Genomic DNA, 18,362 nt, shown 5'->3' with positions numbered 1-18,362 from the left:
TCTACCAACTTCTACGTACATCGATTACCGGTTGCACATTCTGGAGCTGTGGCAATAACTACAGTAAAGAAATGGACAGGAGTTATGGGCAAGGAGAGAAGTACAGTGGTCATGCTTGGTAGAAATATTATGCAGGGTGGATGGACACGTGTGCTTAACCACGAAGCCAAAGGACCAGAGAACTTGAACAAAAAGCCAAAAGCGAAAATAAAGTGATACAGCCAAGCAGAATTAGAGAGAGCTACAACATGGTAACCAGTAATTCACAGTTTTGAACATTTTGATGGATATCACCTTATTTTCAAGGATGACAAAGGTCTACCATATTTTTTAAATGAAAAGTTAACTCTATCATATATCAAGATTTATTTTAACCTAGAAGAATTAAGTATATTCTTTTGTAAAGGTTTTTTTCTTTTAAATACATTTGAGGAGCCATGTGGGTATCTGTGTGTGTGTGTGTTTGTGTCAGTATGACTATACACCATGTGTATGTGGCATATACACAGGCCCGAGGGACCAAAATGAGGTGTTGGGCTGCCCAGAGCTGGAGTTACAGGCAGTTGTGAGTTGCCTGACACAGGTTCTGGGAACTAAATTCTTGTCCTCTGGAAGAGTGCTCAGTAGTGTCACCAGACATACATTATTTTTTTTAGTATTTTTTATTTTTATATACACATTTATATTATTACACATATATACAATAAACTACCTATAGCAAGAAGAACTATGACACAATCAGGAATTATATAAGTGTTACATTTAGTGTTTTGGCTATTTGTATTTGACAGACTTGAAGGAAACATCTTTCCTATCTTGATGAGTCTAAAATTCTGAACGTAAATGAATATCTATCATATCTCATCATTATCAACTTAAAACATCTATCTAGACTTAAAGACATCTTAACTCCTAAACAACCAAGCTTAATTGTAAAACTAAACTATCTGCTCTTCAACCCCATCAGAGACTTGAGAAGGAATAAAATTGATTACCTGAGTATACTAGGGGTATAGGTTATTTGCTTCCAAAATGAGAAGATGAAAGAAAGCCTCGGAGACATACAGAACATGGCATTTTAAATGTTTTAATTAATGTAAAGATTAACTGACAATGAGACAAATTAACTCCTGTCAACACCCAACCTACCTCAAAGAGGATGGTGAGCATCAAAGAACCTCCTTATGGAGATGGCTTCAAATGTGGCAAACAATCCACGGGGCAAAATATTCTTGTTTCTACCACAGACAGAATTCTACCTAAAAAATGGTAAGATTGGATGTAGGCATAGTCGACAGCCAAACTCTGCCAAGACAGGGTAAACAAGTCCTCACTAATTCCTGCCTCACAAATATGACTGTCTGATATCTTGGGCCAGAAGGCTGAAGATGATGCTCCAACGTTATAGAGAGTTTTGAGTGACTGCTCAGGTAACAGACATACACTCTTAAAGGAGCCTTGGAATGCAGACTCGCTGAAGAGATTTAAGGGGAGATGATACTAGGACCTACTGTGGCACAGTTCTCCTGCGGATGTCATAGTTCTTATATGTGGCATTAAGATCAGAGCCTCTGGTTTGATAGACAAGATCTCTAGCTTTGAGTTCCACCCCTAGATCTGTATGTTTGTTCCTTTGTTTGTTTGTCTGTTTGTTGGGACTTGGTTTTGCTGACCTGGTACTTCCTATGTAGCTCAGACTAGTCTCGAACTCATGACAGTAAAAAGGAGCAGCATCAAAGTGGCTTCTAGCTCTCTCTTCCATAGTAAACCAGCACTTACATGCTTATATGTGCGTTGTGCAGCTGACAGAAAAACAAAAGTAAAAGCAGGATGACTATTGGGCCCCTTCGTATGTACTCCTCACATCTAAAACACCTAACCAACAGCCATGATTCAGTAAGGCTCTTAATCTCAGCCAGTGTCTTAGATTTGGTTTTACCCCATCCTTAATCCAGAAAACACAGAGGAGAGAAAGACCAACTACATAAAAGAAGAGCAGTGAATGAAATGGCCATGGATTGATGACTGCTGAAGTCTACTCTGTGTGCTGTAGGTGGAAATGAGCTTGGTGAGACCGTTATTCCCCACATGTGCTCACCTCAAATCCTCTTTATTGTCACGTATTGTAACTCTTCTCTGCCTGAAGTGGATGCAGTTGTAAGTAAATCAATTAGAACTGATTGGCTTTGGTGCAGCTATAATAGCTGGCCAGGTGGAAAGTAAGTCTTAGAGAGTGGGACAGTGCTCTACAGAGACTCCTTGAACTTCAGGGTACCATGCATAGTGGAAAAGCCTCCTTATTGAGGAGAGTTTTTAATTCATGTTTTTTTAAAAATGATAAAAGCCTTTCTTCTCTAAGATATACTTCCAGGAAACACCAGACAGTTGAGAATCTGTATTCACTTTATTCCACCCACAGATAAGTATTTTTTTAGTTATACTTTGTTAGAAAAAAGGAAACCTTTGTCACTTTTCTGATGATCTCAACTAAATCCAGTTTTTTAAATTGTATTTTAAATGATGATAACCTTTTTGCTACTTCTGTGCACTAACATCTTTAATAGAACTGAGGCATATAGGCAGATGTTGAAAATCATTTCCTGTAACAAGAGAAAACCTTGCTAAATGTAACTTAGCTGAAAAGAAACAAAAACTGTGAATATTATCATTTGTGTTATAGTGTGCCCTATTCACACCGAAACATAATATTCTAAGACTTTACAAAGTCATACACGTGTAATGATTATAACTTTTCATAAACAAATGTTAACCTTAGAATGTAAGCCAGAATGTAAGTAAAATATGACTTAGCCACTTCTATCAGACTATGGCAGAAATCCCTGACAGTCTCTATCCACTGTGACAATTTTAAGTAGAACTTTGCACTTAGCCCACCGTCTTCATCAGCAAACATTATTTTTTATGCTAAGAACAGGGGTAAAAATTGTTTGGCCTCTCTCCCCTCAGGGAACAGACAGGATAATGGAGGGTGTAATGTATGTACGTTTTCAACTAGAGTTGAAAATAGAAAGTGCAAAAGTGTCACCAAAAATTCACAGTTACAAACTATGGCTTTTCCCAGGGGAGTCATTACATTTGGCTAGGAAAAGATATACCAGATGTGCTAGAGGGAAAGTGGATTTCTACTGGGCAAGTTGTATGTGGAAGGAAGTTACACAATAAAGACATGTGAAAGGGCATCCAAGGTAAGAGCTGGGGATGAAGGAATAGCTGTGGCATGGTGGGAGGGCTGATAAGCCTCTTCTATGGGAAGATGGGAAACATTCAAGTGTTCCTGGTAAACAGACCGGGACTCTGAGGGCTGGGTCTGATCTGGGAGCTCACCGTTACTGTGAGCCAAGCTCTGTTTACTTTTAGATGCTTTCTTGATACACTAGTAAAGTAAGCCACGTATTTGAAGAACTCACAAATTAAAAGCAAAGAAATTCACTTGTACAGAAGCAGTGTGAAGGCTGTGCATCACAGGACATACAAATGTCCTGAATTTAACTGTAGTCACCGTGAAGGCATGACCAAGGATAAAGCAGTCACCGCAGTCCTTCTAGAACATTATATTAGAGCTGATGAGTCCAGTGTGTGGGTCCACCTTGACACCCAGGCACAGCAAACTGGGATCTTTAGCAGAGATCACAACTCAAAACATGCCTTTCATCTACCCAGAACCTTCCAATGACTTCCCTTCTTAGCCACAACTAAGGTCTTCCCCACAAACGGTTCCCTCCTCCTTGGCCCATTTCTTTCTCCCTGTGTTAGTTCCCATTGTTTCTTCCCACTGACAGAAACCACAGGCCAGCTCAGAGCCTTTGCATCTGTCCTTTGCTGTCCCTGTGGTGACCCTTACCCCCAAATGAAAACCAGCCAGCTCACACACAAGCATCTCACTACTCCTCCAGGCTCCTGATCATGTGTAATTATTCCCAGGACAGCTTTCCTCACCACCAGCGCTAATGACGTCTTCCCACCTCTTGGCAACCCATGACTGCTGCACCTCTTCTTTTTTTCTCTGTGGCCCTTGAGTGAATGAGCAGGTTTTGTTTGTTTACTTGTTTTCTCACTTATGTGTGTAATACTTACTATCTGTCTCACTGTTGCTACCATAATCAGCATCAGTGTGAAGTTGAGCCATAGTCTACCTGGCTCACTGTACAGTTACCAACACTCAGAATGGTGCCTTGTACATGTAACTGTCCTGTTAGCACCCACTGACTCAATCAATTCATAAATGGATGTTTGGATCCAGCAAAGTGGCATCCTTGATAAATGTTCTTGTGTCTGTTGCACTTCTGCTAACTTTTTGTCAGTTCAGGAGTGAGGAAAGTGAAATGTAGTTTAGTGGAATGTTCCTGGAGATGGTGAAGGTTCAAAGAGCAGTGATTCACCCTGTGCTTGAAGAAGCAGTGCATGTACTGCCAGGGCCAACAGTATGGGGATTGACTGCCGAGCACCAGGCTGGGGACCATGAATCAGGTTGCACATACTACTTGTCTCCTAAACGTCCACAAGACAGTAGCAGGGGAGGAATCGAAGCTGCACAACGTGAAATCGATTGCCTAAGGTCAGCTGGCCACAAGTGACATGGCCTGAGGTCACCTCATTTTTTTCTGAAGCCAGGTCTCTGTTTCCATGCTAGAGCTCTGCACGTTTTTTTTGGGGGGGGAACAATTCCTGCTTAGGCTGTGTTGGGGGAGGAGCTGCTATCCTAAGAGACTGGACTTCTCCACACCGTAATCCTCTGCAGACATTCGTGTCCCTTTCGTGCCCTTCATCGTATCTTCACTGGCAGCCCTCCGGGAGGCCAGCTTTCCCTGGCTGGACAAGTTTCAGCCTTGGCAGGATGAACACGTTGGCAGCCAGTGTGAATGGCTGAAAAAGAACATACAACCCAGTGATGCTGTGATACTGCGTACCCAGGATCCTCATAGCCCTGCCCAGCTATGGGTACCTTCTCTTTTCTGCCCCGGTAGTAAGGAAGGGGATTTTGTCTGTCATCCATTCTTTTCTCTTGAGATGCTCACAAGGGAACCCAGAGTTGTGTGCACATTAGGCAAAAGCTTTACCGTATTCTCCAGGTCCCCATTTTTGTTGCTGTTTTTAAGCACATGTTAGTGTGCTTATATTTTAAGGTATGTTCAGGTATAGTTTTATTATATACATTTAGGAAGGGGACTTATGGAAAACTTCACAAGCAGGGGCATGAATGCACAGGTTATCTTTATCAAAAGTGTATAATTTTTTTGATAGTGCCAGGCAAGGGAGAGAGGGTGTTGAGGGAACGTGTACCCTAGTGAAATGCATTAGTGTCAGCCCACTGTTACACAGGAAAGACATTTAAGAGTGTTGAAAAGGTCATGGAGCTTTGACTGCAGGCCTCACAAGAGGCACCTGATGGTCTTCTTGTGAAGGATACAGCTGAGAGAAAGGCTGTGAAGGGTGTTCTTTGGAGGTAGCATCTCCCCTCTCCCCCATAGAATGAGGGAATGTTGGTGAGTGATGCTGAGGCTCAAACACGGTGCTTTCTACAAGGAAACACCTAAAAATACAAGGGAGGGGCTTTAATTAAGAGCAGAAAGTACAAGCCAGGCATTGGTGGCACACACTTTTAATCACAGCACTTGGGAGGCAGAGGCAGGCGGATCACTGTAAGTTCATGGCCAGCCTGGCCTACAAAGCAAGTCCAGGTTAGTCATGGCTTCACAGAGAAACCCTGTCTCAAAACAAAAACAAAAACAAAAACAAAAACAAACAGAGCAGAAAGTACAGAGGGTTGTGTGTGGTTTCAAGTTCCGCATTGACTTTTGTCACTAAACACCAGGCTGTTCTTGACAAAAAGAACACATAGGAGTAGGGCAGCTTGCTGTTGCTTGCCTACAACCCTGTTAAGACAACATCATCCCTAAATTAGGTAGATTAAAATGGCAGCTGTTTTATGTGGCCACAGTTCTGTGGGTCAGATTTTGAAATGGGTTTAGGTAGACAGATTTTACACTGGCCTCATCAAGGGTGCCTAATACTGATGTGGTCTTCTGGTGGCCGGAATGTGAAAAGTGAATGAAACACGGCTAACATGCCAGCTGGGCGTGGTGGTCAGCTAAGCAGTATATCTCTTTTTAGCCTGTCCAAGCTCCATCCATCCCATGGTAACTTGCTTCTCAGAACAAGTGCCCTCATGAGGAACTTCTTCTCAAACCCCCATTTGAGTTGCATTTACCTATGTGATTTAACCACAAGCCATAAAGTCCATCAGAGTCACTGTCAAAAGTGGCCGTGTAAGGGCAGGGCAAAGGACAATCTGCCTAATCATGATCTGCCACCGATAGTAATGGAAAACCAGTCTGCTCAACTTTAAGTGTTGCGATTTTCTTCCTAGGATTTGTCCAGAACAAGTCCAACTCCAAGGAACTGAGTTTCTCTAAATAACCCAATCCATTTTTCCAGTTTGAAAATGTGTGAAATCTTCAATATAAGTGTGTGAATGTGTGTGTGTGTGTGTGTGTGTGTGTGTGTGTGTGTGTGTCTGTCTGTCTGTCTGTCTGTCTGTCTGTCTGTCTGTGCGAGCATGCGATTTAATGAGATTGAATCTCACAATGTAACTCTTGCTGGCATGAAAGTCACTTGGTCAACCAGGTTGGCCTTGAACTCAGAAATATCCTTGCATTTCTGCTCCTGGGTGCCAGAAAAGGTTTATAGTGCTACACCAAGCTCAAAGATAAATTCCTTCCAACTATAGATCATCTCTTGCTCTCTTAACTCAGAGAACTCTGAATGCATGTAAAGGTGTGTGTGTGGGGGGGGCGAGAGGAGGAGGGAGCGAGGGAGAGAGACAGTGATTGAATGCGAGATGACATGTGTGTTCTTGTTGCCCAGGAAACATTTGCATTGTCCTACAAGAGTGCTGAGAGACTTAGTTATCCTAACATGGGCGCCAACATGCAAAGACTACTGGAGGTTAACTGGGTGTGATGTCCCTATTCCACATTTAATAAAAATAGAATGAAATTATGCAAGTATGTAGATAAGCTAATCATCTGACCTCATCAGCAATTCAAATTTTGAAAAGCCTCTCTGATTACTTTCTCAGCTTGGCTAAGGATATGAGCATGAAGAATCTCCCAGCATGGTGGCAGCAGATGTATTTCATAATATTTATTGAAAATATTGGAAAGAAGTCCTCAAGTACGATCCTCCTGAAAAGTACATTCAAACAGCCAACTTCTTTAACATATTTTATACTTAAGTTTAGCTATAAACATCACACAATTTAGATGACTCGGGTAACAGCTCCCCCCATATTCTGGGATGTTTCATACAGCTTGGCTTGACCTTCAGCCTCTTGCACAGCCACCTGAGCCGTCCTCAAATTGTATGTGCTTGGCAACTCCAGCTGTCATCGATAAACTGGCACCATGAGAATTCTCTGTTCTTTGGCTAGCTGGTCATTCGATACCTTAGCAAAGGGGAAATTGTACATAATGTTTCAAAAACTTTCAGTGGTCTTCTCTTGGCATTACAGGCACATATCGAGGCATGCAAGGGGGAGTTGGAAACCTAGATGTTGCTACTGTTAATTTCCTTGGCTGTCTTTGCATAGCTGTAAACAGTCATTAAATGAATCACACTAGAACAGAATTGCCCAGAAGGAAACTTTCTATCAATTCCTGGGTAAAATACTTAAGCTGCAAAAAAATTATTCAAAAAAATAAAAGGTGTCTTTTTGCTCGATTGTATCCAAATGTCATTATAACCATAATTTTAAATGTGCTTGTACTCAACTGCCATTGTAATCTTGATTTGAAATGGAGTTGTACCCAAATGTCATTGTAACCTTGATATGAAGTACATTTTGCTTTCCTTTACAAACAATGGTGGTTTGGGGGAGCCTTTCTTAGGCGCCTTTGAGGAGTAATGATCGGAACTGGACCTGAGTGGGTTACAACTGTATATTTTTAACAATTGTGTCCAGGCGGGCATTTTTTTATTAAGGAAGTACGCATGTTTTCTGAGAGAGGAAAAGGCAGAAGGCGGTGATCTCTAAAGCTACTCCTAGAGGGGAAACAGCAGAAACATTTAATTTTTAAAAGTCTTTCTTGTATTCCATCAAATTCCACTTTGAACTGCTCAGCTGGCCACAGTCCAATGGGCTCAGAACATCAGCTTCTCACGGAGGCAAGTTCATGGGAGGAGGAGAACCAGATTTCGAAATGTCTTTTTGAGCGCTGTAGTCAGGAGAGAGATGAACACGCACCTTTTAACGCAATGAACAGATATCAGATGTGCTTGATGCTTCCTCCTCTGCCATTTTTATGCAGTCAAGTTTCTGTTCTACCTGAAACAGTGATAAACCATGAAACAACCATTCACACACACACATGCGCACGCGCGCATACACACACACGCACAAGAAGCAAAATATGAAACTTTATTTTAGTCATGTCAGCTTTGTTCCCTTTTTTCACCTCTTATGAGAGCATGAAGCAAACAGTACCTCCCCTAGCTTGTGCACTGCACCCTCCAGGGACAGGGCTGATAAAAGTGACGTGGCTGCAAGTCTGGCAGTGGAAGAAAGCAGGGTGGGAGGGGGTGAAACACTTGCTCGGGAGCTATACAACTAGCTTTGACAAGCTGTGTTGGCAATATTACAATTTACCGATATCGATGGCTTCTGTTCTAGGAACAATACCTGGAGCTCCTGTGATCTGGTGCAGGTGTTGTGTTCATCTCAGGAACAAGGCAAAGGTGCCTGTGGGTGCTCAGCACATTAAACAATGATCCCATTAGGGTTTAGGAGTCTGCTTGCGGGAAATGCACAGGAAGAGTTGTTCTGTGCTCGATGTTGGTCCAGCACGAAGTTCAGTTCTGCACGCTAATTTTAATTTATTATATATGCCTTTTCTTCCCAGCACAAATGGACCCCCGAGGCCTATCTCCCAGACAAAGTAAAAGTGACAGTGATGATGATGACCTGCCAAATGTGACCTTAGATAGCGTTAATGAAACTGGATCCACGGCCCTTTCCATAGCCAGAGCAGTACAAGAGTAAGTACCACATTCTCAGGATGAAATGAGCATTGCAAGGTGATGGATGGATAACGGGAACTTTGCATCTCTGGTTCCCCAGGCGTGTCATTTTAGCTCTGAACTGGCACACGTGACTGTATCTGTCCATTTGGCCTGCACTCTTGGGGAGCAGTTTAGGGAGAAGGATGGAATGTCTCAAAACAGTGGGGGTGTTTTTGTTCTGTGAGATATAACACCTGTGTGCTTCCTCTCAAACACAACTTGCATCCTTCCCTTCTGAAGAGCGAAATGTTCCTTTTGAGTATCAGTGTCTGATTATCACCATCATTACTCATCTTCAAACTCAAGGGCAATAGAATGTGTCAAGCATCCTTGTTTTGGTTGTTATTATGGTTTTTTTTTTTAAATAATTTTAAAATTTTTTTAGTTTGAATTCTATGTGTGTATTCTCATGACTGTAGTCCTTGTGGGGACCAGAAGTGGTCATCAGATGCCCCCAGAGCTGGAGTTATAGACAGTTCTGTATGGGCTGCCATCCCTGGAGACTGAGCCCAGTGCTCTGCATGAGTTTCCATGTGTTTTTAAGCACTGGGTACCCACATCCCTCTAGCCCATCCTCATCTTGCTTCTATTTTATGGAAGATTTAAATTTGGCAGACGCTGCGATAGCACTGCGGAAGATAGGCATCATGTACACCTTTCCAAGGCATTGTTTATCCCACCACCACCACCACCACCCCACCTTTGTTTTCTCTCACTCAGACCACAGGATGAGAAATCAACCTTTGCTTGTAGAAATGAGCCCATTTGTATTGTTGTCAACTCTTGTAGAACGTGTGCTTGTCCATGTGTATTCTTCTGTAGAAAGTTATTTTTGACCTTGTTGAGATAGAACTGATAAGACTGTATATGTTTGAAATGTATAATTCACTGTTATATGCTTCGGTCCTGTGAAATAATTGCCACAGTCAAGTTAATCCATGTGCCCTTCATCTTACTAGGTACTTTTTTGTGCTTTCTGCTGAGAATCCTTAAGGTCTACTTTTTATTTTATTTTATTTTATTTTATTTTATTTTATTTTATTTATATGTATGGTACTTTGCCTGTATGAATGTATATATTCATGGATGCCTGGTACCTCTAGAGAATGGGATTAACCTCTGAGTCCCTGGAATGGGAGTTGTAGATGGTTGTGAGCCACAGCGAAAGTAGAATTGAACGCTGGCCCTCTGCAACACTAACGAGTGCTCTTAACCACTGAACTACCATCCCAGCCCAAGAGCTAAATTTTAGCAAATGTCATGTGTACAGATCGTCGATTTATCTGTTTTTACTTCAAGGTTTCCCCCCACTTCCCAGTTCTTGCAACCTACTGTCTTGTTCTGTTTTTCCATGTTCAAGTTGTTTAACTGTACAAATTAATGGCAATTCTTTGATATGTTTTGTAGATATGGTTTCAACCTACAATATTTTATATAAAAATTCAAGTCCTTGTCCTTGAAACTGTTCTGAAAATCATGTATGCATATTAGGGGAAGCTAGATTTATTACTCATGTCAGTGTCTTTATAAAGGTTAGTAAAACATACACTGAGCTTCCGTCACCTGGAAAGCTGCACATTACCTGGACCCAGTAATGATGAATTCACCACCCATAAAGTCTGAGTCTGCATGCAAGCATTTAAAAGTACAGAGATGCTTTTGGATAAAACAAGTAGGATTTCTCAAAAAGACTCATTATGTATAGAGACATTTCCAAACTTCTAGAAACATATTGAAGAGATTTGAATGTTAGACAAATATACGATCCATGTTAAATTAAAGAAAAATCTGTACATTGGTTTACTCAGCATTGCCTTTGAAAATTCAGTTGTGAATTTGTTTTCTTGCTATTGGTTTTTCTTGAGTTCCTAGTAATGTAATTATTTCACTATTAACTTCTCTTTCATCTCATTCTTCTTGCTTTTCCCTCTTGATGGCCAATGCTATATAAAAATATTAAAAACATCAGTTTAGCATGCAAATAACAAGAAGATTTCTAAGGGTTCCTGAGGGTATCTTCCTTTTCTGTACTTACAGACGTTTCCTGAGACTATTGGGTAGAGAAGGATACAGGGAGAACAATGGTGAAATCTGAGTTTTCCGTGAAACAGATGCATGAATTCTCAAACCCTGGAGAATTGATTTATGGTTTGTTTTTCCAGTTAGAGAGGAGTGGAGCCCTGGTCTGAGATGCAACCAAATGTTTGTCCAAATCTTCACTTTTTAGCAGTAATATAGAGTTGGCCATGAGAGCAGAGAGATTTTGACACTGGAGACGATGAGGTGGCCTTGCTCGAAGTCACATTTTTTGTCGAAGGCCCCTAGCAAGAAGCTGAACCACAAAGCAGGTATCTCCTGCTGATGCTCTTTGTCCTCATCCGGCTTAGTTGTTTGTCAACTTGACATAAGCTGGAGTAGACGTAGAAGAACCACAAATGAGAAAATGCCTTCCTCTGAGTGCATGTGACATGCTTGAGAGGACCTGGCTCACCAAGGGAACTGCCACCTGTGGTCCATGGTGCTAGAAGAAAAAAGACTGAGAAAACCACAGGGAGTGAGCCCTAAGCAGCATTTCTCCCTGGCTTCTGCTTCTTTTTCTGCAGCCAGGGTCCTGCAATGAGTTCACTATGACTTCTTTGGATGATGGGCTATAAGCTATAAATGGAAATACACCCTTCCCTCCTCAACCTGCTTTTGGCCTTTGTGGTTTTCACAGAAACAGAAATCAAACTAAGGAAGCTCCTGTATTTATTTGGGTACTTACTTGTTACATATGCTGCCATGTTGACATTAAAAGAAAAAAAGCCAGCTCTCATCACCAAAAAGATAAGACAGTTTATTCTGTAGTCAAATATAAGAGACCTTAGCCAAGGAGCAGATTCAGACAGGTTATCCAACATTCCACTTGATAATGATTTGATTAAACTTTTATAGTAACAAAGTGAAGAAAGTCATTAATCCATACAGCTTTAAAAGGTATTAGTAGGTATATCAGATAGGCGGGTAAAACAAAGTAGGGAGACCTCAGTTGCTGGCCTCAGATGGTATGTGACAGTATTTGTAGCCTTTTGGTCGATGGAAATGTGGGTTCTGTTTCTACATTCCAAGATGTTTACCTAACAATCACAGAAATGTTAGCCCACATAAAGAAGAGAGCAATAAATGGTTATTACCGGTGAGGGGGTAAAGTTTGGCTCAAAGTAGTTTGGCTCTGGACCTACAGCATTCCTGACTCTCCAAGGTCTTTAGAGGTCAAATCAATGAATCAGACTTACAGATAATTTAGTGTAAGTTCTGGTTCTTTCCAGGAACTTTTATTCTCAGGCAGTATAGCTTGACTTTTAGTCTAATGTCTTGTTTTATTAGCATTAGTATATATCAAATAAGCCTTATTATGCCAACAAGTCTCCTTCTAGTAGTATTCATTTTACTGGTTTTTAAAAAGGATTTTTAACATTGATGTTTGGGTTTTTAAGACATCTGCGCTGTCTCTGTCTCAACCCCAGGCCCCTCCACAATGGTAAAACAAGGCCATTTCTCTTGATAGCTTGGCAAACATAATTATGAAACAAGTATTTAGAGGAAGGAAGGCAAAGGCACTTGGTCAGAACAAATTATTTTAATTAACTCTAATTCTAGACAAAATACTGATATTTTGAAATAAGTAAACTTTTGAGTTTAAAGTTTGGTTACCCAGAATGCCTCTTTCCTTCCCGTTCTTCCTTCTCTAAATTCTGAATGTTCTAGATCCTTTTAGCGCACACAAACTAAGCTAAAGTGTCAAGTGAGCAATGCATGAGAGGGGCCCCTCCCAGAGGGACTTCTGTCCTACTCAGGGTCAAGAGGGTAGAGCAGAATTGGAGAGACTGGTGTCTGTCAAAGGGATGCTAAAGCGAGAAGGATGATGCTCGGCAGGAAGCAGAGGATGATGCTGTGATGAACATCCTGACATGCATCCTGGTTAAAATGAAACAGCTTTTAAAGGGCTTGTTTCCCATCACATTCCAGCTGCTTCCATCACTTCAGTGTCTCCCTTGCCCCATTGAATTACGTGGCTTATGTGATACAGCACTCTTCATAAAGAAGCCAACTTGTGGGTTTCAGAAAACGGATAAAATTACGATTGGTGCCTCTTTTGCATATGTGCGCCTTGAAAGAGAAAATATGGCAGCCAGTTAGCTATCCCAGGGTGTTTCCTGCAAACTTACCCGTAGCTAGTCCACACATCATACTTTCTTTATAAAACTGCATTGTTCTTGGTAGCCTGCTATCCTTCCTCTGAGTGCCACTGGACCTCCCCATCATGGGGACGTGGTCAAATATGGGGCACCAGAGTTCGTGTGAAAGTCAGTCCCCACTTTCCACTTAATTGTGGAGAATGTCCTGTCCATTGGCTGGACAGGGGTTTGATGCTTACTGCATGTATTGTCCTTGGCTGGTGTCATAGCTTGTGCAGAACCCCTGGGCCCAGATCCACCTGTCATAGTGTTCTTCTTGTATGTTTATACAGGGGGAGGAGGCCCCCCTGAGTCACAGTCATAGGGGAGGGGAATAGGGTAAAAGCGGGAGGAAGGGAAAAATAGGAGGATACAAGGGATGGGATAACAATTGAAATATAATATGAATATTATCAATTTTAAAAAGCCTCAAAAAAACCTGCAGTGTTGATCTAAGGAAGTCAGACATGCTAGGTGTTATTTCTCTTCATCTTTTTTTTTTTTTTCATTGTTGAACAGTTAACACTCCTTTGCTTCCCTTAATTTTCTCTGTTAATGTCTTTTAAATCGCACCAGAGTGCAGTACTAGAGATGGGAAAGGGAAGGAAACAAAAACTATTATGAGGGTTTACAGGTGCCAGATTCTCTGAGAACACTTGCAGTTCTTATTCCATTTGCCCGGTGGTACTGCCTTTATTGTCTGGAGCAAGAAAACAGAGGCATGTGGAGGTTTACTCTCTCATAAGGCTCCTAGGGAAAGGCATTTGCTGAGCTCCTAGTCAAATCAAGACATCTGCAAGCCTGCTGTCCCGGAGGAAGGCAAAGCTGCAGCCCCGAATTTCATGCTGTGGATTTAAAACTCACTACTGTAACTGTCTTAAGGTACCTGTGTGTGAGAGTGCTGAACGCCAGGCAGCGTGAGCATAGACAATCTAAATGTACACTGTTTGGTATATTCTCAGATATGTTAGATGATTTATCATCTACAGCACCATGCATTATGTTGAAAGATGAAGAATTAAAATGCAAAATATAGCATATAAAGGGGGAGGAAGTCCCCCTCAGGCACAGTCATAGGGGAAGGGAGTAAGGGGAAAATGGGAGGGAGGGAAGAATGGGAGGACACAAGGGATGGGATAACCATTGAGATGTAACAAGAATAAATTAATAAATAAAAAAATAAAAAATAAGAAAAGACATAAAAATAAAATAAATAAATAAATAAATAAAATGCAAAATATTAGAGTGCTTTTAAAATAAATATTATCATTATATTTTATTTTAAAAGCTATTACTGGAAAAAACTGTGATTGCAGGTGTGTCTTAGTATAGCCTATATGCTGACATGTCTAAGACTCCCAAATCATGTTCTGTTTAGGATTGCTTTCTGCCCAGCTGTGATGGGAAACATGTGAGAGCTGAAAGGATGCTACCCTCCCTCTTCTCTTTCCTACTAGAAAGTTTCAGGATGTTGATGTCTCCTCTGAGCTGCTAAGAGTTGGTTGACTAGACACTGAGGAAAAGCCAGGGCCAAATTACATTTGTTCTCTACTTTCCGAAGGTTGAATTATTCAGGTTCTGTTCTCAGAATCCTCCCAGACCCAGGCTGTATTTGATGAAACTATTCATTTCATAATCCTAGTAAGATTAGAAATACATACAAATGCCCACTTCAGGTCCTACTAGGAGACACATTTGGGCAAATATACGTAGAGAAAAGGCTAGCTATCAGTAGCCACTGAGCAATAGCTTGCCTAGTGTGCCAGAGCTGATGGGTAAGTAAGGGAAGCACTCACACTTGCCTAGTGAGCAGGATGCTGTTTGATGGCTCTTACAGAAAGTTCAAATAAACAAATAAGCCAAGATTCATTGAGAACTATTCCGTAATAAAGTCTAAAGTACATGCTTGGCCAGCATCAACTCAGCAGTCTGCAAAGACTGGAAAAAAATATAGTGATGACATCACAACTCAGCCCCTGGAAATTTAAGAGCTCAATGGAGACCCAGTGTCTACTTGTAGCCCCCTTTATTTGTTTTGTTGAGACAGCCTTGGTCTCTCTTTAAGAGTAAAAAGTACAAGGAGCTCTAGCTTATTACTTAATATTTAAATAGCTTAACAGACTACCAAATGGAGCCATGTATTCATTAGGCAAGCCACTCCCTGATTTGTTCATTCATTCATTCATTCATTCAACCTTGTGTTACACAGTGAAGACAGAATGACTCATAGCTCTTCACTAAGAGTGGAAATATGTGAGATTAGTTGAAGTCTAGTAAAAGCCTGAGGCATTGCTGTGAGAAAATATAAGTACACCTATGCCACAGTGCAGCAGGGCAGAGCTTTTTCATATGGTGTGATACAGAAGTTCTTCATGACTGATGCAAAACTGAGTGAGGAAACAAGAGATGGACAGTAGGGTTGCTTGGAGACAAAGTTAGCATCTTGACCAGAAAGAATGGCTTCATGCTCCTGACAGTGGGGTGGCATCGATGGATATTTTTTTAACCATAGTATGATCACAGTTGTGTTTCACAGATGTCAATCTCAAGAAAACTGAGTGTGATTACACAGGCTCAGCACTATATACCCCAAAAGGTCCCAGTGATATCACCTTGGATATGAACCATACAACCTAGCAGCCTTCAACCTCTCAAGTTAGACACAAGGTCTGATAGCATCGATCCTATATATATATATGAGACACAAACACACACATGATTTTTATTATGGTCTGCTCCTCAGTGGACAGATACTGTATCTTAGCTTTTTTTGCATATACAAGACTAATACAGTACCTACTCAGGTCCTTTTTTGGACACAAAGGCATTGAGTACAGTAGTCACTGATATTATGGTGCTTGCTTTTGAGTGGAGAGATAGGAGAAGACAGTTCTGAAGACATTGAGATACAGATGGAGGAAAGAGAATCTGCACCCGTCAGTGTGGAGGTGGGAGGCTGTGTGATTGCTCCACATAGGATGTACAGAGAATACCTCTGATAAAGGCTATGCTCAGTGTACTGAAGGAGATGTGTCTCAGAGTTTCTACTGCTATTGTAAAACTCCACCACAAAAAGCAACATAGAAGATAAGTTAAATTTCAGTTTACAACTCTTGTGGCCACAATCTATCACAAAGTGAAGTCAAGGGCAAGAACTCCTAGCAGGGACCTAGAGGCAGGAATTGAAACAGAGACCATGAAGGAATGCTGCTTATTGGCTTGCTCCTTATGGCTTGCTCAGCTCGCTTTCTTGTAACACCCAGGGCATTTGCCTGGGGTGGCACTGCCTACAGTAAGCTTGCAAATGGCCCAATTATGGAGAGGGGGCCATTTCCCAACTGAGTTTCCCTCTTCTTAAATGACTGGCTTGTGTGAAGTTAAAAAAAAAAAAAAAAAAAAAGAATGAGGGCAAAGTATGAGGACAAAACCCTGGATAGCTAAAATAAGTGCAGAGCCCCTAAGGCAGAAGCATTCAGGAGTGACTAGCTGTCAATCTCAGTGACCAGATGAAGAACATACTTCTAATTCCTTGTTTTCACAAAAGCAGCAGAGTTCTACAGAGGTCAGATCTGTCTGTTCAAGCATTACACCTGCAGGAGAGGCATCAGGGCAGAATGACAGTGTCTCTACTTTGTTTCTGTGCCAGTCTGCTTTCTCTGTCCCTCTATCCCCATTCCCTGCTCTGGATCTGTCTGTCTCTTTAAAAGGGATCTATAAACAGTTGTTTACATTTCCCATCTAAGTCATGCAAAACATCCTTTTCTTCCAATGTTTGTTGTCTTTGTGCTGCTTTCTGGCTTAGGTCTTTGCAGTCTAGTTATATACAAGTGTAGGCAATTCTTCAAAGACTTTGTAAGTTAACACACACACACACACACGCGCGCACACACACGGAAAGAAAATTGTTCATATCGCCATGAATGTTGATCATTACAATGATAATACGCATTTGTCTCAAGGTATTCTTTCAAAAGGTCCAGACTGTCTTCTGTTTTCTTCAAGGCACACAGTTTTCCCCAGTGAGTCAACGCTGTCTGCTTTCCTGCAGAGTTTCACCTATATTATTTATTCTCGAGTAGCCAATAGGTACTTTTATCCTTAATGGCTACTTTTGATCCAATGGCTAGCTTATCTTCAGAAGTTCTTGGAGGGAATCTTTGTAAGAATTAAAAATTGTCTCTAAGCAGCCACAAACAAATTGCTGTTTTGGGGGCGGGGGCTTGTAAATCTTAACTCTGTGACTGGCATTTTCTATGCTATTCAAACAATGACAAAACCCCCTGAATTTTCTTTAACCTTCCTTGCTTAGCCTAGTGGTGAATTATTATTTTGTGTGTCTTATCTTATTCTTCTGCAGATTAATTACTCCTCAGTAATCAATTTTTAAAAAGAAATAAGACTCTTTCACTGTTTTTTTTTTTCAAGTCAGTGTCTCATTGAGTAAACTAGCCTGGCCCAGAACCCATATGTGGACCAGGCTGACCTTAAAGTCACAGAGATTAACTTGCCTGCCTCTGCCTCCCAAGTTCCGGGATTAAAGATATGTGCCAGTAAGACTAACAGAATGTAAACAGTTTAAAGACAGAATTGGGGCAGATGGGGTGAGGTGGTTACTGCCAGTCATCCCAGAACTTGTGGTCAGGGGACTGAGACAAAAAGGGATGCCCATAGTTTGAGATCAGCTTTGGCTAAGGGTAAGAGTATGTAGTAAGTAAGAACCTATCTTTAAAATGCTGAATAAATTCATAATTCATAAATCTTTAAAATTCATAAAAGGATATATATATATATACACACACACATATATATACATGTATACATAGTTTGTTTTTGTTTTATGTATTTTTAAATGGCACACTTATTTTAATTATATATATGAGTACTTTGACCAAATGCATGTATTTATACCATGCATGTGTCTAGCATCCATGGAGGCCAGAGCAGCCATATCAGATCTCTTGGAAATGAAGTTGTATATGGTTATGAACTGCTTTGTAAGTGCTGAGGATTGAACCCAGGTCCTTTGCAAGAGCAGTATTCTTAAGCAATGAGCTAGCTTTCCAGCTC

General features: G+C 41.1%; 1 protein-coding gene across 3 annotated transcripts in view; it reads left to right on the top strand.

Moving 5' to 3' along the window:
- Positions 1 to 18,362, top strand: part of Klf12 (KLF transcription factor 12) — a 355,350-nt gene that overhangs the window by 233,024 nt on the left and 103,964 nt on the right. For all 3 annotated transcript variants that reach the window (XM_051160912.1, XM_051160911.1, XM_051160910.1), the window contains one exon: positions 8,919 to 9,054. In XM_051160912.1, the coding sequence (XP_051016869.1) occupies positions 8,919 to 9,054 (136 nt within the window). The remainder of the gene's footprint in view (positions 1 to 8,918; positions 9,055 to 18,362) is intronic.

The sequence above is a fragment of the Acomys russatus genome, chromosome 18 (assembly GCF_903995435.1).
Source record: "Acomys russatus chromosome 18, mAcoRus1.1, whole genome shotgun sequence".
NCBI classification, from domain to species: Eukaryota; Metazoa; Chordata; class Mammalia; order Rodentia; family Muridae; genus Acomys; species Acomys russatus.
This window is presented reverse-complemented; position numbering and strand designations above follow the sequence as displayed.